The 23,016-nt window shown below is 37.3% G+C and overlaps 1 protein-coding gene across 1 annotated transcript in view; it reads right to left on the bottom strand.

Moving 5' to 3' along the window:
- Positions 1-23,016, bottom strand: part of LOC124596371 (short transient receptor potential channel 4-like) — a 251,939-nt gene that overhangs the window by 24,099 nt on the left and 204,824 nt on the right. Inside the window, exon 10 of the mRNA XM_047135486.1 lies at positions 15,254-15,369. Within this exon, the coding sequence (XP_046991442.1) occupies positions 15,254-15,369 (116 nt within the window). The remainder of the gene's footprint in view (positions 1-15,253; positions 15,370-23,016) is intronic.

The raw sequence follows: 23,016 nt of genomic DNA, 5'->3' as shown, positions 1-23,016 counted from the left end.
GCTACATTATTTACCATAGTCAGTGTCCAAATTACAAACCCCATTTTGCAACCAGTGTAGCAACGCAGTACGTCGACACCGAGGATGATCAATGAAAGAAATAAAGCAGGTGGAACTGCTACATGATGTCGAGCATTTAATGAATTCTCACAACTTGGCTGTTATGGTTAATGTCCCCATGAGAGTCACAGAAAATTGCAAAAGTCTTACAGACAATATTTTTATTGACAAGAATAGAATAAACAATGCAAGTATAAGCCAGGTGATAAATGGTCTTTCTGATCATGGTGGCCAACTGCTTAAGGTTAACAATAACAATGTGTGTAACAAATTTTCCCATGCCTAGATGTATAAACACTGAAACTCTTTCAGCTTTTAATCATCATTTGTCACAGACTGATTGGGATTCAGTGTATAAGATAACTAATATAAATGACAAATTTAATATTTTCGTAAATGAATTCCTCTCTATATTTGAAATGACTTTTCCAAAAAGAATTTTGAGGAAGACCATTAAAGTTTCTTCCAGGAAGTCATGGATTACCAAAGAAATTAAAATTTCTTGTAGGACTAAGAGAGAATTACATGCGTCATTAAGACCATAAAATGAACCCCTTGAAAGATCCTATTATAAATTGTACTGTAAAGTATTTACAAAGGGTGATAAATCCAGAAGCTTACATATTAAATCTGAAATTGATGACGCTAGGAACAAAATAAAATCAAACTGGAATATCATAGAGAGTATGGCAGAACAATGAGAATGAAAATACCATATAGATAATCTATAATGACAAAGGCGATGTATGATCCTGCACCAATATCTAGCATATTTAACCATCATTTTTTAACTGAGCACAATATGTGGGCTGTAAGGGCTCATTAAATATGGTCATTAATTTATTACAACAAGGTGATCAAAACTTATCTGACCCAATTTGTGTAGTTCGAATCAGTATTAGTGAGCTTCAGTCACTATTATTGAAGTTAAAAACATAATCGAGGCCTTAAAAAATAAAAATACCACATGTACTGAAAACATTTCATCCAAAATTATAGAGCACTACTTTTTAAGAAGTTTAAGTTTTTTTTTTTTTTTTTTTAAAAAAAAAAAAAAAGAGGCAGGCCATTTTCTCTCTAACAAATGAATTTCTTGAGTCAATAAATAACAAAATATCACCTGTTCGAATTTTCTCCGACTTGCAAAGGCCTTTGACTGCGTGGATCTTAGGGAAGACTGATTTTTAGGGTTTGAATGGTAGCACTGGTAGGTGGATTGAATCACATCTACACAATAGAGAGCAGAAGGTGGTACCGGATGGTACTGATGGCTGTCTTGTTTCATATGACTGGGGCACATTAAAATGTGGAGTGCCACAATGCTCTATCTTGGAACCATTACTGTTTCTTATTCTCATCAATGATCTTCCACTTTTTACAAACACCAAGAGCAAATTCACTCTTTATGTTGATTCCACTACTATTCTGCTTGAAAGCCAAACAATGAGTGGACTATAAAATAAATGTAATTTTGTACTTGTAGACATCTTACACCAGTTTAAGTTTATCGAATTAATTCTAAATACTGAAAAAACTCAATATATGCAATTTAATGCATCTTGACAGGAAAATGAAGTAATCCACTGGAACTGTGATTATCAAAATATATTACTTTGTGAATCGGCAAAGTTCCCTGGGCGTTCTAATTTATGGCAAGTTAAATGGTCTGGGCATATTGTGCACTTTCAAAAAAGACTCTGTGCAGCAGCTTATGCTCTACATGCAATTACCGTTGTTGGCAATATGAATGCTATGAAAGCTGCTTATTTTGGCTATTTTCAATCTGTTATGTCGTATGGTGTAATTTTTTGGGGTAATTAATCTTTAGCCATAAAAGTCTTTATTGCACCAAAAGAGAGCAATGAGAATCATTAGTGGCATTTACCCGAGATATTCTAACAGATACCTGAAACTTCCTGGCAGATTAAAACTGTGTGCCGGACCGGGCAAAGGTCCCGAGTTCGAGTCTTGGTCTGGCACACAGTTTTAATCTGCCAGGAAGTTTCATATCACCACACACTCAGCTGTAGAGTGAAAATTTCATTCTAGAAACATCCCCCAGGCTGTGGCTAAGCCATGTCTCTGCAATATCCTTTCTTTCAGGAGTGTTAGTTCTGCATGGTTCGCAGGAGAGCTTCTGTAAAGTTTGGAAGGTAGGAGACGAGGTACTGGCGGAATTAAAGCTGTGAGGATGGGGCGAGAGTCGTGCTTGGGTAGCTCAGTCGGTAGAGCGCTTGCCCGCAAAAGGCATAGGTCCTGAGTTTGAGTCTCGGTCAGGCACACAGTTTTAATCTGCCAGGAAGTTTCATATCAGCGCACACTCTGCTGTAGAGCGAAAATTTCATTCTACTTACAGATACCTGTTCCATAAGCTCCAAATGCTAACAACCACTTTTCAATACTTATTTTCTCTGATGATTTTTGCCTATAATAGCTATCCTCTGTTTACATCTAATAGTGCATACTATGACCACAAAAAAGGGTCTAAAAATGATTTACACAGGGATCCAAAACATCTAAGTCTTGCACAAAAAGGTGTTCACTATTCTGGCACGAAAGTTTTCAATTCTCTTCCGTCAGATATTAAACTCCATATTAATGACCCACCTGAATTTAAATCTAAATTAAGAAAACATCGTACAGGTACGTCAGTTTAGTTTACTATTTGATGAGTATATGAAGATTAACCAGTGATTGTCTTTGTAGTATTGTCATTTGTATTTATGTTTTGAGATTTTTATTTTCTAATGTGCTAACCATTATTTGTCTTCCAAGCATATGATAGTCAATGTATAAACATACTTTTCTTTTTGTACCATTTTATTGTTCACTGTTTATTGTATCTATATAATAACATAAAACTGACTCTTTCCACATCCTTGTGATTCATCATGATATGGATCTATGTAATTCAAAATAAATAAATAATTTCAGTGCTTATAATGATTAGAGTATCAGTGTTTTCTGTTAATACTTAGAGCTCTGGTACTTTTCCAACATAGTTACGACAATTTACAACTGTTAAATCAATGGAACAGATCTATGTTCTTCCAGTGTTCGACCCGCACCCTATGAGACTGGAGCCCTTTCTGTGTTTCCCTGAGGCCCTCTAAAAACCAAGTCATCAAACAGCCCTCAACACAACATTTCATTTTGAAGCTGCTGAGCTGGGCTGCCATTTGGTGTAAATTGAATAAGTATTCTTCAGTATTCTCTTTGTCCTTCACATTTCTGTTGAAGTTGTGGTTTATCATATTTTGTTATTATCATGAAACTTTCCATGAATAGGTGAGCATTTGTAAATTAATTTTAATTATTGCATAGATGTGTAAGTATACACTACAGCTTCTAAATGCCTATATAATGTAGGGAAATTATTTAATCAATAAAAAGAACAAAATTCACCAAAAGCATACATGAGGTACAACTTTGCACCACCAGCTTTGCTCCATTCTTCACAACTGCAGCTCCCATTTTCAACAAACAGTTTTCATTATGTTGCAGTCCACATCTAAAATATATAGCACTAACAAATTAGTACTCTTTCATTATTAATATTTGTTAATATTGATTTTAATATTAATAATAAATAATTATTAATGCCAACTTGTTATTATTCATTACACCCCACAGAACTGTATCTGGTAAGAGAACTACAAGGAAAATTGGTTCACTTTCTTATGCAAATTATACCCCAAAAAGCTTGCAGAAGCTCTTGAAGAGATAAAAATTGGCAAACTGCTCACAGCGTTGCAAATGCACAGTATAGCATACCAAAGTGTATGTTAAATTATAAAGATGAAAAATTATTGTTGGTTAAGTAGAAGGATCTGCATTTGTAGATCACTTTAAAGCTGTCAGAAGTTTTGGATTTTCTGTCGGAACATATGATTTGAGATCCACTGTCAAGAACTACTTGGACCGATTAGGTTGCACAGTGAAGGGATACAAGAATAACTTCCCTGGTAAGGATTGGATCAGATTATTTTTGCTGTGGTATAATAATCACTTGTCCCAAGTAATGAGCAACAACATAAAATTAGCACATATTGCAGTTACCAATGAAATTCTGAAAACATATTTTGAAAACCCAAGGAAAGAGCTGGATGAAGTGCTAGCCACAAACACCTGGAATTATGATTAAACCTGTCTTGTGGATGATCCAGGCATGACAAAGGTGCTCCCAAAGCTTGGAGCAAAATATCATGAACAAATCTGTAATTTACCCAAGGTAAGTACATCAATAACGTTCTGTGACAAAGCAAATGGTCAGGTGGCCCCACCTCATGTCAGCTATAAGTTGGAAATATTATGGAATTTGCAGACCATGGCTGGCCCTCCACAGACAAGGTACAACCACACCAAAAGTGGGCAGTCTGATAAAGAATCAGATTGGTTCTAGACAGTGGTGTCCATTTAGAAGAAACTGGATGAAAAGACAATCCTAGGAGACAACTGTAGCCACTATATTAACCTCAATGATTTCAGAATTTGCAAGGAAAGAAATATTTTTTTTCTGTATCTTGTGCTGAACTCCACTCATTTAACATAACTACTGGAGAATAGTTTTGTTTTTGGCCCATGAAAATTGCTTGGAGATGTATCCTAGAGCTGTGGAAAGCCACCCCTTCAGGAAGATGCTGCACCATAGTCACAAAAGGTAAGTTTCCTCATATCAGTGCACACTCTGCTACAGAGTGAAAATTTCATCCGGGTAAGTTTCCACATTTTCTTCATCTGCTGGTGGAAGAACTCACCACTCATGTGACCACAAATTTGAAATCAGGCTTTCTAAAGGCTGGAATTCATCCACTTGGACCTGATTATTGCAAAAATCAGCAGCTAGAAGTAAACTCATGAACATCTCTGTGTTACATGTTCACTACCATGTAAAATTCGTGTTTAATGTCTGTAGTTAAAATATGTCAGTCTGGTAAATTATATAACGAGCTCCCAACATGTACAATTTTTTGTTCATTATCATGATCCTTGTTGCATGAAATTGTCACTAAGCACCTGCTGTTCAAGAAATTGTATGCCAGGTGGCTGCTGAAAAACCTAACACCCAAGCACAAAACTGTTTTAAGAACGTAGGCTTCCGCAGCAGGTGTCATAGTGATTAAAAATCTTCTGGGTCTTATGCCATGTCATTGCTAAAAACTAACAACAATACTAAACTAAAACTGACGTTTTGGCTGAATTCCAATGGCCTTTCTCAGGGCACGACTGGTTTTGCATGGGGATAGGTGCTTCTTTTTATTACAGACTATCGATGTCTGACGTCACCGTTGTAAAACTTTTGATTGGCCCTCTAATATGATTAGCTAGTCATGACATAAGGGAATATGGAAAGAAAGAAGCTATTCGTAGATGCCCATGTCGTCAATGATTGGTATGTCCACCAATTAGTGTTCAACTTCTGGTCGGCAAGTTTTCTCCTGGTGTGTGCGGAAGTGCCCCTGATAGTTGCTCTACAGCCGTTTGTGCAGATACGTCCATGTCTCGTATAGCTTCTGCCCCATGACTGCTCGCGGCCCGTTGGACTGGGATGGCCGAAGCCAGGATGCCGGGAGTTTGTAGCCATCTTCTCTGTTGATGTTGTCAGGCTGCTTAATAATTTCGATCACCTCTCGTATTTTTGCATTCTCGCATCCACGATTCTTTCGCCAGTACTCGGGCTTCCTGGAACCTGATAGGTTGTCCACAGTCACGGTGGTGTTCCACTAGTGCCAATTTACTATGTTGTTGTAATTGTACATAGTGTTCATGTTCTGCTACTCGTAAGCTGACAGGTCTCCCTGTTTCTCCTATGTAGGCAGCTCTGCACTCACACCGTAGTTCGTAAACACCTGCAGTGTTAAGATTGTTGACTACATCCTTGGTGGACTCTATCATTTCGTGAATCCTGTGACTCCTATGAAAAATCAGTTTGAAACCTTGTCGGCAGAGGACTTTGCCTAGCCGTTCACTGATGCCTTTTACATATGGTAAGTGTACCAGTGGAAGATTCTCTTCTTTGCCATCTTCTCATGTTCTGCTCCCTTTGGTTTTAGCTACCTTTCTTATGATGTTGTCATCATAGCCATTGGCATGAAACATGTGTTGTAGCTCCTTTAATTCTTCTTTGGTGATATTTTCATTGCTTATCCGGTAGGCTCGGGCAGTCTGTAATAAATAGAAGCACCACTCCCCATGCAAAACCAGTTGTGCCCTGAGAAAGGCCATTGCAATTTGGCCAAAATGTGGGTTTTAGTTTATTATTGTTGTTAGTTTTTAGCAATGATGCGGCATAACACCCAGAAGAATTTTAATCACTACAAAACTGTTTGTTCATCCAGCGTACAGTCCTGATCTTTCTCCCAGTGATTTCCATCTTTTCTTGCACCACAATAAATTCGTGTCCTCTGGCCAGTGTTTCATTCACAAGTGGCAGACACAGGAATACAAAATTTGATCCCATGACCAAGTGTCTCAATTCTTTTGGTGACTATGTAAAAAAATAGCTCAAACATTGCTGTACCTTTTGCTAATAAAGCTTTTCATATAACTATGTTGTCTGTGCTTTAAAAAAAAATGGGAAACTTACTTTCCGAATGTGCCTTGTACAATCAACTGTAATTTCTGATGCCAGTGAAGCTACATCTCTTCAAGCCAACTGTGAGATGTTTTTAAAGGAATGAAACATCCAAAATTACACCAGTTCACAGAGAAGAATCAGAAGAAGAAGGTCAGATTGTGTGCCTGATACAACATATGACGGGCTACCATGTGTGAGGATTTCTCAGCCTCCAGAAATATCTCAAAGAAACATAAGAAATTGACAGGAGAGCACAGTAGTAGTGGCAGATCAATCACTCAAAGTATCTGTAACAGCAGCACCATCATCAGTGAAAACAAAGATGGAAAAAACAGCAATAGCAGCAGAAAGCTACTCACTGCAGCACAGGGTTCCTGCACCTGCGAGGTGCAGGAAACCTGTGCTTCTCAAGGATTTTTGGAACCTCACCAGGACACACTCACTGGGATTACAAAAGTAGGGACAAAGTTCTCAAACTCTAAGAGCTTGAACTACTCTTCATTGTCCAACTATACAAATATCAAAAAAAGTTTTGCATGACCCCAGTTCCCAGAAGATGTACACTGACTGTGGATATTGTATCACAGACACAGTCCCTTTGACTGTTCAGAGATGTCACTAAACCCACCCAAAGATGTAAACAACCATGCATAAGCAGTGCCTATTAGACAGAGGGGATCCGACAGCTGATCAGTTCCAGTCATTCCACCAGGAGGGAGGTACACGGCTCGTGTTGTCTGTATTTTAAATATGCCTAGACAGTCAGTACCATGGTTTGATTGTATCTGCATTGTTACTTTGTGCCAGGAAGGACTCTCGACAAGGGAAGTGTCCAGGTGTCTTGGAGTGAACCAAAACGATGTTGTTCAGACATGGAGGAGATACAGAGGGACAGGAACTGTCGATGACATGCCTCGCTCAGGCTGCCAAAGGGCTACTACTGCAGTGGATGACCATTAACTACAGATTATGGCTTGGAGGAACCCTGACAGCAACGCCACCATGTTGAATAGTGCTTTTTGTGCAGCCACAGGACATCATGTTATGTCTCAAACTGTGCGCAATAGGCTGCATGAAGGACAAGTTCACTCCTGACGTCCATGGGGAGGTCAATCTTTGCAACCACGACACCATGCAGCATGGTACAGATGGGCCCAACAACATGCCAAATGGACTGCCCAGGATTGGCATCATATTCTCTTCACCGATGAGTGTCGCATATGCCTTGAACCAGACAATCATTGGATACGTGTTTGTAGGCAACCCGGTCAGGCTAAATGCCTTAAACACACTGTCCAGCGAGTGCAGCAAGGTGGAGGTTACCTGCTGTTTTGGGTGGTATTATGTGGGACTGACATACATCGCTGGTGGTCATAGAAGGTGCCGTAACGGCTGTCCGATACATGAATGCCATCCTCCGACCGACAGTGCAACCATATCGGCAGCATATTGGTGAAACATTCATCTTCATGGACAATTGGTGCCCACATCATGCACAACTTGTGAATGACTTCCTTCAGGATAACATCACCACTCGACTAGAGTGGCCAGCATGTTCTCCACACATGAACCCTATCAAAAATGCCTGGGATCGATTTAAACAGGCTGTTTACAGATGACATGACCCACCAACCACTCTGACGGATCTACGCTGAATTTCCATTGAGGAGTGGGACAATTTGGACCAACAGTGCCTTGATCAACTTGTGAATAGTATGCCATGAAGCATGAATCAATGCAAGAGGGCATGCTACTGGGTATTAGAGGTACCAGTGTGTACAGCAATCTGGACCACCACCTCTGAAGGTCTCACTGTATGGTGGTACAACATGCAATGTGTGGTTTTCATGAGCAACGTGGAGACTACAAATTCATAACATTTTTTAAACTGTGCAATGACAGTATTATGTCCTTCAAGTACCTTTACCATGAAATTCAGCAACATTTTGTGTGGTCAAAAGGAAAATGGATTATTTGCAAGAAAAATATAAAGTGTTTTGGACGCATCTACATTGTCAAACCAGCCAACACTGAAAGATATTATTGGATGTGAGGTCTGCCAGTTATGCAAAACACCGTTTTTTCTCAGTACCCACTTCATTAAGGTGTTCCTGTATTTGTTGTAGAGCTTGCTGGGGAATGCCTGGCTGGGTGACGAAATATTCATTATTTTGTTTTGCAGCTCTTATATTGGCTGTGTTTGCAGTTAAAATTGTTGGATGTGAGGTCACCAGTTATGCAAAACACCGTTTTTTCCCAGTACCCAATGCTGTTGGCTGGGTACTGAGAAAAAATGGTGTTTCGCGTAACTGGTGGACCTCACACCCAAAAATTTTAACTGCAAACACGGCCAATATAAGGAGCTGCAAAACAAAATGATAAAAGATATTACCTCCAAGTACTACTCTGTACATTGAGAAACTGCAGTCATTTGACAATATATGCACAGTTGATGGAACACTGTGGGACTCATTTCTCCAAGCTGCAGAAAAATTACATTTAGTTATCAATGATACCAAATGGAAAGAATGGTTACAGGAGGCTGTCAAACACCAAATGCTGACAAAATTGAGATGGCTATTCGCCGTCATTTATATATGAGATTCCATTCTCCTGCTAATATACCTGTGTTGCAGACAACATTTAAGGATGCACTTTAAGAGACAGCACATGTCCCCTGAAACCCAAAACCTGCTGCTTCTAGAGTTGGAGAATGTTTCTGAAAACAATGGAAAAGCTTGCCAACAATTCGGTTTGTCAAAGAACATTTGGAGAGCAAGACAGGTTATGAAGAGCTAAACAAAGAATAGAAGGCAATAGCTGACAGAGTCTTACATTCAGTGAGAAATAAGATTCCAAATTGTTACTTCACTGACTGACTAGGGGGCTGCAGTAAAACGTTTGTCTACAATACTTTGTGTCACATTTTGGGATGAAAACAAGGTTGCTTTAACAGTTAAATGGATAGGCATTGCTGACAATCTGCAACTGGGGGGACGCACATAACATTCGATTTTCAAACTACATGTACCCATCATGAAACATCAGTCTCATCTGTTTGCACTCACACCAAGGATACACAAATTCTACGTGACTCTGATCTCATCATTTGGGACAAGATTTCAGTGTTCCCAAAGATGCAATAAGTGCTATCATCTTTTAAGGGACATCATGAATGATAATCTCTCCTATGGAGGCAAAATAATTCTATTTCTGTCAAGTATTACCCATCATCAGACATTCCAGTAGAACAGCCATTATCAAATATACAGTTAAATGATCACCCTTATGGTCTCATGCTAAAATTAATAAGTTGACTCAAAATATGAGGGCAAATGGTAATCCCATTTTCACTTGGTTTCTTAAATTGGATAATGGTGGTTTGGAAACCCAAACAGATTAATTTAATGAAGTGATCAAAATTCTTAAACAATGTTATTGTAATTGCAAAAGTTTTATTTCTTTCAGACTCTATGCCACAGAAATCAATGAACACAATTTTTTGCAGTTCTATTCAATGGTGATTCTTTGCCCAAAAATCATGATAGTAGAACAATTAATGAATATGTCATTTCCAGTTTGTTACTTGAAAAGGCAGTTCTGATTTTGTCCAATTTGAAGAAATAAACTATGTTCAATTGTATAAAGTAGAAGTTCTGAATTCTGTGTATCCACTTGGTTTATCATGTCATCAATAACTTTTAAAGACAAATGCTGTGTATTATGATAATTAGAAATCTTAATAATAATCATGCACTAAATAGTGGTATAAGATTAGTAGCAACTTCCTTAGATGAGTATATTGTCACTGCTAAATTCATTGACACTTATAAAACTGAGTTCATACCCTGCATAACATCACATCTTCTGATCCAGCCATGCCTTTCCAAATGATAAGAAAACAACTCCCATTAAAAGTAACCTTCACTATGACCATTAATAAAGCACAAGGTCAGACACTTCAAAGGGCAGTATTGTATTTTCTAGAACCTGTTGTTTGCATGGACAGTTATATATGACTTTCTCATGAATTTGCACATTCAGTGATATTTACATTTTCCTAAAGACACATACAGCCAGATAGTAAAAGATGATCACATTATAAATGCTAACATCATTTTTAAATAAACTTTGTAAAATAATTTTAAAAAAATGAAACTAATACCTGCTTTTTATATGTTTTACAATTAATCAAATGGCTCCGAGCACTATGGGAATTAACGTCTGAGGTCATCAGTCCCTTACAATTAATCATTATGCATATAATGATATTGACTTTTTACAAGGAGACTAATATTTGTCACTACTACTCAAAATATAATACTTTTTATTAATAAGTAGTTGCATTTACTTATTTCTCCATTACTTTATCACCTACTGGTAACAGATCAGTGTATGGTGTGAATTACTCACACAGGTCAACTAGTTGATGCAAATTAGTTATTTCATGACATCTTGATTCATTCCATGAAGGTGTAGGTAGTTGATATCAGTGATAGGCCACATCCTGTCTGCATGAAAATAAAAATGTTTTGAATATAAGAAAAGTACTCATATGCTTTTCTATTCATCCAGGAATCATCCATTTCATATGGAGTCAATAGAAATTGGAGGCAAGCCAACTGAACAAGAGAATCTAAACAAGAAAATCTGACTTTGTTTCTCTGTGTGTGGATATTAAAATGAAGTGCAATTTTCATGAGGAAGAGTTACTAAATCTTCTTCTTCTTCCTGAAATGTTTCTTCTTCTGTGGGTCATTCACAGGGCCTCTTCCAAGCATCTCTTTTCATCCACAGTCTATCAGGCAGTATCTCCTTCCACAGCAGAGCTCAGTTCACATCACCCTTCAACTTGTCCCTTCATCTTGTTTGTGGTCTTCTTATTGGTCTATGTCCAGATTCTGTCCATTCTAGCGATCTTCTTGGCAGTCTTTATGGTTCCATTCTTTTAATGTGGCCACACCATTTGAGCCTATTTCTCTCACAGTTTCTTTTAGCGGCTTGATCTGGAGGATGTTTCATATTGTTTCATTCCTTACCCGCCCCTTCTCATCTTACCTAGGATACCTTGTAGAAAGTCCAGATTTTTTCTTGTTCCAATCAAACATTCTGATCCATGGCTCAAAATGGGCAGATAACATGACTTGTATATCACAATCTTTGCTTTGGCACGTATTTTCCAATTATGTCCAATACACAATAATGAAATTTTGAGCAATTTTCTATTCTATCCAGATTTAATCCTTGATGTTTCCTTTCTTGGTTAGTTTACTTCCTAAATACTTGAAAGCATCTACTTATTTAACAAGTTTTCAATCATAACTTACATCCCTCATTTTTTCATGTTTCCTGCTGATTTTCGTAACTTCACTTTCTGTTAAGCTTATTTCCATGTCTGTTTTTTGAATTACTGTACTCTCTGCCAGGTATTTAGGTGGTCTTCCAATTTCTGTTCATTTTCTTCCCAAATCATCATATCACCTGCATATGCTATGATTTTCATATCATCTGCCGTTGGCCATTGACGAACCTTCCTTGTGATGTTGTCCATGACTATATTAAAAAGAACAGATGAGAACACACTTCCTTGCCAAACCCTTCTATCCCTTCCAAACCATTCTGATTGTTTGTCATCTATTACAACACAGTTCAGCCATTTTTTGTACATGTTTTTGATTCTCAATTGCATTCCTTTGACAATTCCAGTCTATCAAGATCTTGCCATATCTCCTCCCTTCCAAAAGTGTTGTGAGCCTTTTTTTATATCTATGAATGCAGCTATGATGCCTTTTCCAAATTCCTTCTTCTTTTCTACTACCTGTCTGGCTGAAGAAATGGCATCTACTGTTGATCTTCCTCACTGAAATCCTTGTTATTGTTCTCTTAATTGTGGTTCTATCCTATTCCTGATTTTCTGTAAAATTAGCTTTTCATAAATCTTCATGCAGTGACATAGTAGTGCTATGCCTCTGTAATTCTCACAGAACATGTTGTTACACTTCTTAAAGATAGGTACAATAATTGCCTTTGTCCAATCATCAAGAATCTTTACAAATGCCCATACTATCATTGTTCTGCATAGCCATTGGTTCCTGAGCAGTGGCTTTGATCATTTCCACGTAATGTCATCTACTCCAGGAGATTTGTCATTTTCCGTTTCTAATATAGCTTTTCTAAATGCAGCATCTGCAGACCCTCTCTTCCTATTTGCTCTATGATGGTGTTATTAAATATATTGAATAATGTCCATTATTCATTCAGAATATTCAGTCAGTCCTGTGACAGTCATTATGGCACAGAATGGTGAGTCCTTTGATATGGTTTCACTCTCTGAGGTTCAACATAAAAATATTTTTGTAAATAAGCAAGCAAATACAAAATAAATTCAAATGAAAAATGAAATTCTTAAATATGCATTTACAAGTTATTATCAAATCAGTTTTCTTAGGCTAATTTCATTGCCTGTTCCTTGCAAACACATTTAGGGAACTTTTTAAGTTTAGAAAAACTTCAGTTGTTTGATGTAATGGACGTAAGAATATATACAATCATATTATGCACCAACTGGAAACTTGGGTAATTATCATGCTGAAGTGAAAAATTTGAACACACTGAACACAATTTCAACAGTCCTCTGCTGCTGAGTTACTGAAGAAATATTCTCTATGTCATACAGTTACAAAACATAAAATCATATTAAAATATATTTGTTTACTGCAATATTTTTCCATTTTTTGTTACTTGTATTTCAGTTAGTTACTTTTTGTATTAGTGTAACAGTTAGACTATTATACAGTACTCATTTTTAAGCATTACTTTATTTTTGGGTTGCTAAAACAAAAAGATATGGGAAGTTCTAGAGCTAATTTAAGCCCATATTGCATAATAATTGAGGAGCTGACTTGAAAAATGATGTAAGTGCCAAAAAGCAAATTTTTCAGACGTTAATAAAATAAATGGGACTTAAGAAATCTTCATTTCTTCTAATTTTTAGGTACAATCAGTTTAGTTAAGTGTTTTGAATAATAATCACTAAAGATATTAACAAAAGTTATTGAAAACATTGTTATACACAACAATAAAAAGTTAGGAAGAACAGATGGCCTTGTATAACTGATGATATTTTGGATCTAGGCAATTTCTTCAAATTTTCCCTTCTTGAAAATAGTACGATGCTCCCATGCTTCCATTTCATTGAAGGTTTTCTTTGTTTTAATTTGTGGTAAATCTGTCACAGACACTTTGAGCCATGATTTGTTAGTAATCTGTAATGATGCTGTGTTCATAATCTCATCACAGGCACAGAAGACATAAAAGAAATCAGATTTTGCCATTGTCACCACCTGAAATCGGTTGTGTAACAGGAAGAAGTTCTTCTGGCACCATGGCTTTGCAAACACATTTTCGTTTCTCAAAAATGCCAAAATCTCAATCACAAGGTGTATAAGAGTGTCCACAGACCAGAAAATTCAGTTCAATAGAATCGTAGTATCCTCTCTCTACCAGATACACTAGAACCAGCAGCACCATCTTGTTCTTATTCTGACCGGCGCAGTTGTCACACCACATTTCCAGCTGGCGCTTAGGTGTGAATCGACATCTCCTTTCATTAAACATTCCAAGAGAAGGTGATTTTTTTTTTTTCAATATTCTGAATACTGCTAGGAAGGTATTATTACAGACCCGCACGGTACCTTGCTGTGTTGGAATAGTGTACACAGCTGACAGTTGTCTTCTGCTGTCTGCTGGGTCTTCATAGCTCCCATGGCATCTTATTGCAATGTTCATCAAATGAATATGACTCATTAAATATGTGCCTTGGGCATCTTTTGATAAATGTGAGAAATCCTCATACAGCTTCTGGATATTGCTATTGCTCAATGATTGGCATACATATCTGCGTTTGCAGGAAGCCTGGATAGAATGAACAAAGCGGAGTCAGCAATAATAATGAAGGAGTTTAATGCAAACAATGAGTTGGTTATGTCATTATATTTAACAAAGAACTGATTGAAACATACCTTGTCTGGAGGTTTACACACTTCCTTCACTTTTGGGATGTCCCTTGACATCTTAGCTCTACACAATTCTTTAGAAAACGTCAAAACATACTTAAATGAGTGGTGAATATAACTCAACTTGCAGACTTCACTAAGCACAGCATCAACTCTCACTGAATACTGAATGACATGCAACCTTTTCCACGCCAACAACCATGGAGTTACATCAGATGCCATCCATCAGTGTCAGTGGGAACTACAAGTAGTCGCTCTTCACTTAGATCTCTCTCGAGGCCAACTGTGGAGTTACATCAGATGCCATCTATCAGTGTCAGTGGGAACTACAAGTAGTCGCTCTTCACTTAGACCTCTCTCAAGGCCATTGACACTGGCATGTAGGACATTTTCAATGTAAAATTGTAATATTGACCAATTCGGCACTTACAACCTTTTCCATTTCAGCTCTATAGTTATTGTATACTTTTCATTTAATTATGCTTGTTATTGTATTTGTAAAAGTGGTGTATAAGTTGTTCTGTATCTTGTACATATACACACCATTAGATGCTAGATGCAACTATAAGTGAATAAACATTATTACTGGTTAGCTTCATACTTCAGTCTTGCCAAAAGTCCACTCGATGGCAACATTGTCCGTCACCTTCTGGAAAGTATTGGACATCGTAGCGATGAGCATGTTGAGCATCACAATAACTGAAATGACTTCAAACACTGTGAAGATAAAACACATTGTTTAAGCACCATTATCTTTATGAACAATTTCTTTTTCATAAAAATATATTGACAGTCTCACTTCATATAATAATCTCTGTAATTTCTATGAAGTGGCATATAAACTATGTAATCAATGTTATTTTTTGAACTGTTATATTAACTAAACTATTCAGTTTGCTGTGGCAATATGGGGTTGATGTTTCAGAGAGATGTGGTGTTGTTTCATGTTTTACTAACTCTGTTGATATTGTTCTTACAGTGTTTTCCTAACCAGTTCAGATGTCTGTTGCATTGATCAACAGGCAGGGGCATACACAAAAAATTAACCGAGGGATATGTGGTGTGTGTGGATGTGGCGGTGGTTGGATGGGGGAGGGGGGGAGGGAGGGGCAGTATTCTAAAATTGTCATTTTTGTATAACTGGGTCAGTTAGTCTGAAAATTCACCATACCTCCAGATCTTAATTTTGCATGGAACACACAAAACTTATTATACCCAAAAAACTGACTGTAATCTACACAATATTTTGTAGCTGAGATATTTAAAAAGTTACATGTCATTAACAAACATTTACACAAAGTATATCTTTTTTATATGATTATTCCTCATATCAGTAAATGTAGCAAATATCCAACAAAAGTTCTGAAAGTTGGTAAATAGTGCTGTAACATATTCATAAAGAATTTTTAAATCATATAACAATATTGTTATGTTGTTGTGGTCTTCAGTCCTGAGACTGGTTTGATGCAGCTCTCCATGCTACTCTATCCTGTGCAAGCTTTTTCATCTCCCAGTACCTACTGCAACCTACATCCTTCTGAATCTGCTTAGTGTATTCATCTCTTGGTCTCCCCCTACGATTTTTACCCTCCACGCTGCCCTCCAATACTAAATTGGTGATCCCTTGATGCCTCAGAACATGTCCTACCAACCGATCCCTTCTTCTGGTCAAGTTGTGCCACAAACTTCTCTTCTCCCCAATCCTATTCAATACTTCCTCATTAGTTATGTGATCTACCCATCTAATCTTCAGCATTCTTCTGTAGCACCACATTTCGAAAGCTTCTATTCTCTTCTTGTCCAAACTATTTATCGTCCATGTTTCACTTCCATACATGGCCACACTCCATACGAATACTTTCAGAAATGACTTCCTGACACTTAAATCAATATTGGATGTTAACAAATTTCTCTTCTTCAGAAACGCTTTCCTTGCCATTGCCAGCCTACATTTTATATCCTCTCTACTTCGACCATCATCAGTTATTTTGCTCCCCAAATAGCAAAACTCCTTTACTACTTTAAGTGCCTCATTTCCTAATCTAATTCCGTCAGCATCACCCGACTTAATTAGACTACACTCCATTATCCTTGTTTTGCTTTTGTTGATGTTCATCTTATATCCTCCTTTCAAGACACTGTCCATTCCATTCAACTGCTCTTCCAAGTCCTTTGCTGTCTCTGACAGAATTACAATGTCATCGGCGAACCTCAAAGTTTTTATTTCTTCTCCATGAATTTTAATACCTACTCCGAATTTTTCTTTTGTTTCCTTTACTGCTTGCTCAATATACAGATTGAACAACATCGGGGAGAGGCTACAACCCTGTCTCACTCCCTTCCCAACAACTGCTTCCCTTTCATGTCCCTCGACTCTTATAACTGCCATCTGGTTTCTGTACAAATTGTAAATAGCCTTTCGCTCCCTGTATTTTACCCCTGCCACCTTTAGAAAATTTGTTATGTTTTAATAATAACAATAAAAATATTGTTATGTTGATGCTTAAAGTTAAAAATTTGAAATAGAAATTCAGCAGAACAATTGAGAAAATTTTGACAGACATCAATAAAAATAAGAAGTGCTATTAACTAGCATTCTTCAAAAATAGAGAAGTAGGAACTAAATGAAAAGAAATGGTGATTGAGCTTTGATGCAACCTATAGATTGTTTCAAAAATACTTTTAAAAACATTGAGTGGCATGTGTTGAGAACCATTTGTTGTTGAGTTATTATGAATGTTTAAGACTAATGTGTTCTTTATGAAACGTAAAAATGGAAGTTTGTAGCCAATACTTAAAACTAATTTTGTTTGCTATTCTAGTGAAAATACTGATACAAGTGAATGTGCTGAAGCACTCATTGCATCATTAGTGGTGATTTATTGTTATGCAGACAAGTTTATGTTTGAAATTTATGTACCTTTGAAATTAATCTATCTTGAATGTATCACTTTCTAAGTGTGAGTTACCTGATAAGTGTTCCAATTAACCATCACAGAATATTAATTTAATGAGTAGGTAGAGGTTATTTTTATTTATAAGTATGCAAGTGGTGATGGTTGTGAAGCTTCACAACTGTATCAAAATGCATACCCAGACTGAACACAGCCAGGTCGTTTAACCTTTGTGCTGCTATTTATTGCCATGTAGCTGAGACAAAATATGCAGTACCACAGATGAGGTGTAAATGTAGAATAAGTTTTTCTCATACACTCAACCAGAAAAAAAACATGTTCTGCATTCAGTTGAAGAAGATCCAGATTTTAGTGTGTCACATGTTAGCACAGCATACGATCCATCACTTAATACAACAAGGGGGGAACTTCATAGACATTTTGATGTACTATATCTGAATAATCTTCAGTATGTGCAAGGTCTTTAGCCTGACAATCACTGAACATGGAAGATTTTTTGTCTACGGCTTTTGCTCAGACTATTCGGTTCACAGAAAGTTAGGAGATGAAAACAGACTTAAAGTAAAATTTAAAGAATTTCTACTTGAACAATGTTTTACTTGGTAAATGACTATTTAGGCCAATAAATAATGTCTTTCATCCCCTAAGGTTTCTGTTAATTTTTAAATCTGATGGACAGCTGTTGAGTGTTTAAAATCTGTACTGAATTATTGTAGTGAATATAAGGGCTTTCTGTTGAGGGAAGACAAAAGTAAAGCCTTAGGGCAAACAGACAATGCACTTACAATACAGTTAGTATACATGTATAAAAATTTGTGTTACTGTGTCTTGTATGACCAAGTATTATTCTATGTAAATTTTTTGTACAATTTTGTATGTATTATTCTTTGTACTACTTATACAAAATTTTGTATGTTCCTTTTGCACAGATTGTATCCTATAAATTTACATGTACTTTTGGACAACATCCATACAATCTTTATTGTCTACAGATGGATAAATAAATAAATCTTCAGTCTTGTTCACAAATGAGGCAACATTTGGAAGATATCAAACAGCACATTTTCACATCCAGTTCTTGTGTATGAATGAAAATCCTCAATGTACAATGCTGGCTAGACATGAGCACCAGTTTAAAATTAATGTGTAGGCTGGAATTGTGGATGACTATCTGCTAGGTTTAGACTGTCTTCCAGCATCCTGATGGTGCTGTCAAATAAGAAAAAGCAAATTTCCAAATTTTGGACACATTGTTTGGGATGCACAAGATGATATCTTTGATGACAGGTGGTCCAGTTCCTTGATTTACACATTCTCCTGATCTCACTTCTTTGTAATGTAATCACTGGGTAATTAAATAAATTGATTTATGCAGCAGATATTCTTAAAACAGAAGTGCTTTACCAAGCTGTCATGGAAGGCTACGAACCCGCTGACACAGTGCAAGGGATGTTTCAAAATATGCAACAGACCATAGTCCAACAAGCACATGTGCATGTGTGTAGAGGCTAGAACAGACCACTTTGGACATTTAGTATCAGTTTCTGGCTTCAGAATTTTGAAAACTGTTCTTTCATTAGTAGCAGAGAATTGAAGGATTTTTGGATATGTGTTTCTATGAATTTTCTTCACCTTTTGGTGTGAGAAATCTGTATCTTGACGTTTGTATGGGTATTTCTGTCAGATACTGTATTAAACTTTGACAAAAATTAACGTGTTGAATATTTCATAATTTTTTCCTACTCCTTCAGCAAATAATAGTATGTACTATTTACAACTGATCACATAGGATCTGTAGACAAATTACAAAAGAGAACTCTTACTGTATCACATGGACATATTCTGCAGATTCTATTACATATTTTTCTGCCATGTAAAAAACTGAATGTAGTTTCAGCAAGCTGCCACAGATTTTGCCTGTGAATGGAAAGAGTATACATTATTACTGTGATATAAGTTGTACAGGGGCAGAGATAGTTTCATGAGAATTGCCGACAGATGTTATTCTGGTATATTGCTATGATGATTCTGTTGTGCTGGTGAGGGTGGAGACAGATGTGAAAGGAATTGTTGACTGACTCAATATGCCGGGTGTTGGACCAATTGGGAATTGCGTGATCCTATTTTTGTTGAAGAAAACAGAGCTGCAATAACACTGAATGCTGCATATTATTTTGAAATGCGTAACTTTTTTTCTGCACAAACAACTTATATCAGTACCAGTCAACATAAAAGAAATGTGATTCTGAGAAGATAGAGCCATGTGTAGAACATAATTTTTTTTAATACCAAATATTAATAAAGTTATATCTGAATGAAAAGTGCACATTCACTTTGCACTGTTTAGCTGAAAAATGTTATTTTTATTGTTTTGTTTATAAACTTCTTAGTTGGTAATCCTTTCAGCACTTGTATCCAACTAATTAACCATAAATATTTAAATTATTTAAAAAGAAAGGTTATATATACTGTAAAGTTACATTGCTATTACCTCCAATCACCCAGAGTACCTGCTACTTGCAGTACACATAGCAGCTAATAAAGCTAGATGTGACTCATCCAAATGCTGATAGATCTCTGGAGGTACTGGGAACCACGCAGTCTGGAGAACTTCTCAGAGTTGTTGAAGGGTGTACATGGTGGAGTCACGTAATAAACACAATGATCATAGTAGTTTCATAAATTGACAAATTGCTTGTTGGTTTCTGTCTTGAATTCTTTGGCTGACATTTGTTTGATGATTTTTCTGATGTTTCGCCAACCCAAATGGCTGGCACTGTCAATGCTTCACCCTCTAATGCTGGTGGTGGACTGGAGTCAAGCTCACAGCCACAGATTATATCTACCTGGCATGCCAATGTCCAATGGCTTTTCTGTGGACGTTTCTCACTTTGTTACCTGCAATGGTTGTGTGCCACGGCACAGGAATCCAGTATCAGTTTGCCTCGAGGCATTCTTCTTTTTTCAAGGTGGACAGATCCTGGATTCTTGTGCTGCAGTGGATGGGTTTTGCATGTAGTAAGGGGAGAACCCCAGTAGTAATGACCTTGGTTAAGCCCTTGGACGATGGGACATCAGGTACCTATAGTCTGTGTCCATGAGCTGATTCCAGTCCATCACCAGCACTGGAGGGTGAAGCACTGATAATACCAGCCACTCGTGCTGACAAAACTTCAGAAAAGTCTTAAAACAACCATTGGCTAAAGAACGTGCATCAACAGGCATTTTGTCAACAAGTTGCCATGAAACCCTTAACAATTTTGTACTTCCAGCTTTGTGGAAAGGAATGTTATCTTGCTGATGCCATGATGATAAATCATACCTCAGTGAACCATCCAATAATCCAGCTGCTGCAACAATATACAGCGAGTCACATTATCATTTTATTTTAGTGTTGGTTAATGAATGCATACTAGTAGAAATTTAAATTGTTTTCTACACTACATGAGGATCACCAGATGTAATCTTCCCAGAGTTGGTGGCCATGCAGCAGAAGAAGATGCCTGATGCTGAATTTAATTGCTGTGATGACTGTTATAGTAATGTAAAAATAAAAGAAAATAAGGTATGTGGTGAGATATGTTCAATCTGCAAAGAGAGTCTGCACTGATATATTGTACATACCATGCTCAAGTTTTGCAATTCATGGCAGACTGTGTAATCTATGGTTAATAAACTGTTGTGAATATGTTGTGAAGAAAAGTTTTTATGGTGTTGATGCCTTTTGTGAGAGAACAGGGTGAGTCAGAAGTCTGCATACACCCCTGTAAAAGTCAAATGGCGTGAGAAATCATAAGTTGTCTGGTATGGGGTGTCTGTGGGTAGGGGAACAACTTATAGGAGCTATGGCAACAGCAGTGGCCATTTGAAATCCGCCATCTGGCATATGAGTTATGTGTTTCAAATGGGAAAGGATCATGTGGCATATCATTTTGAACTGCCTCTTTCTCAGGAATACACATGTGAAAACTATTTTAAGATATCTTTATTTGTGTAGGAGTTATGATCTGTTAAAATTTGAAACTGCAAGGTGGTCATCAAGTTTGTTTATTGTTGCAGATGATCCACAATGGCACTTACACAGGCAGGAACACATTGAAATTGTGTTAATAAGAGGTGGACAAAGTACCAGAGTAATTACTGCTGACTTCAATGCCTGGCATCCTGAGAGAAATGACATTTCACATATGAAAGTATCCAAGTTATTGGACAAATTTAGTGCAACAGGTTCTGTGTGGACAAGCCACATGGTGGGAACCCAGCAACAGCCACCAACAAGGAGACTGCAAGAGCAGTTGTGGGATTGTTAGTGAAAAGTCCATGTCGCAGTACATGCCATCTATCAGCAATATCCAGTGTCAGTCAGTGTTCAATCCTGCTTTTGTTGCACACACACTAATGGCACTCACAAAAGCTACAGTTGCAACATCATCTCTTGGAGGATGACCATGATCAATGGTTGCAGTTTTCAGAATGAACTCTGAACCAGTGTAATAGGAATCCAAACTTTGTGACAGTGTTGTTCACTGATGAACCTAATTTTTATTTGCAAGGAGAAGAAAACAAAGTGGTCAGATGCAAACCCCTTGTGGGTGGATCCCTGTAAAGGTGTTGGTGGTGAAAAAGTGATGGTTTGGTGTGGGATTTTGGACAAAAGAATCGTGGGTCCAGTGTCTATTGATGGAACCTCGACTGAGAAGAGGTATCTTAACATGCTCTGTGGTTATGCGCTTCCAACACTGTTGAATCCACAGGGTGATTTCCCAACCTTCTTCCAACATGACGGTGCACCTCCCCACCATGCTACTGAAGTAAGGTAGTTTCTGGATGAACAGTGCTCCTATCAAATGGCCACCACAATCCCCTGATCTTACACATATTGACTTTTATCTATGGGGATATTTGAAATCAATTGTGTATAAAATAAAAGTCAAGAATTTAGGCCATCTTTGCTGGCATACTGAGGAGGTGTGTGCCTCTGTTGACCCACCGACTGAGCAACATGTGCAGCAGGACCAGCAAAAAGGACTGTAATTGTGTGTCTAGTGCAAAGGCAGACATATTGAGCAGTTATGCTGTGATGCCGACTCTGACAGGTGTTCTAAACTTTAACAAGTCATAACTCCTACACACATAAAAATACCTTAAAACAGATTGCACATGTGTGTTCCTGAGAAAGAGACAATTCAAAATAATGAGCCACATGACCCCATCTGAAACATGTAACCCAAATCCAAGATGGCAGATTTCAGTTTGACTGCTGCTGCCACCATAGCTCTTATAGGTTGTGCCCCCACCTACAGACACCCAATAGCAGATGCCACTATGATTCCTTATACTGTTCAACTTTTACAGGGGTGTATCCAGACTTTTGTCTAACTCTGTAGATAGCACCATGAGTAATTAATGCCTATAAGCTATCATGAATATTAAAAGGAACATCAAATAA

Source organism: Schistocerca americana, chromosome 1 (assembly GCF_021461395.2).
Source record: "Schistocerca americana isolate TAMUIC-IGC-003095 chromosome 1, iqSchAmer2.1, whole genome shotgun sequence".
NCBI classification, from domain to species: domain Eukaryota; kingdom Metazoa; phylum Arthropoda; class Insecta; order Orthoptera; family Acrididae; genus Schistocerca; species Schistocerca americana.
Note: the sequence above shows the minus strand (reverse complement) of the source record. Positions and strands in the feature narration are given on the sequence as shown.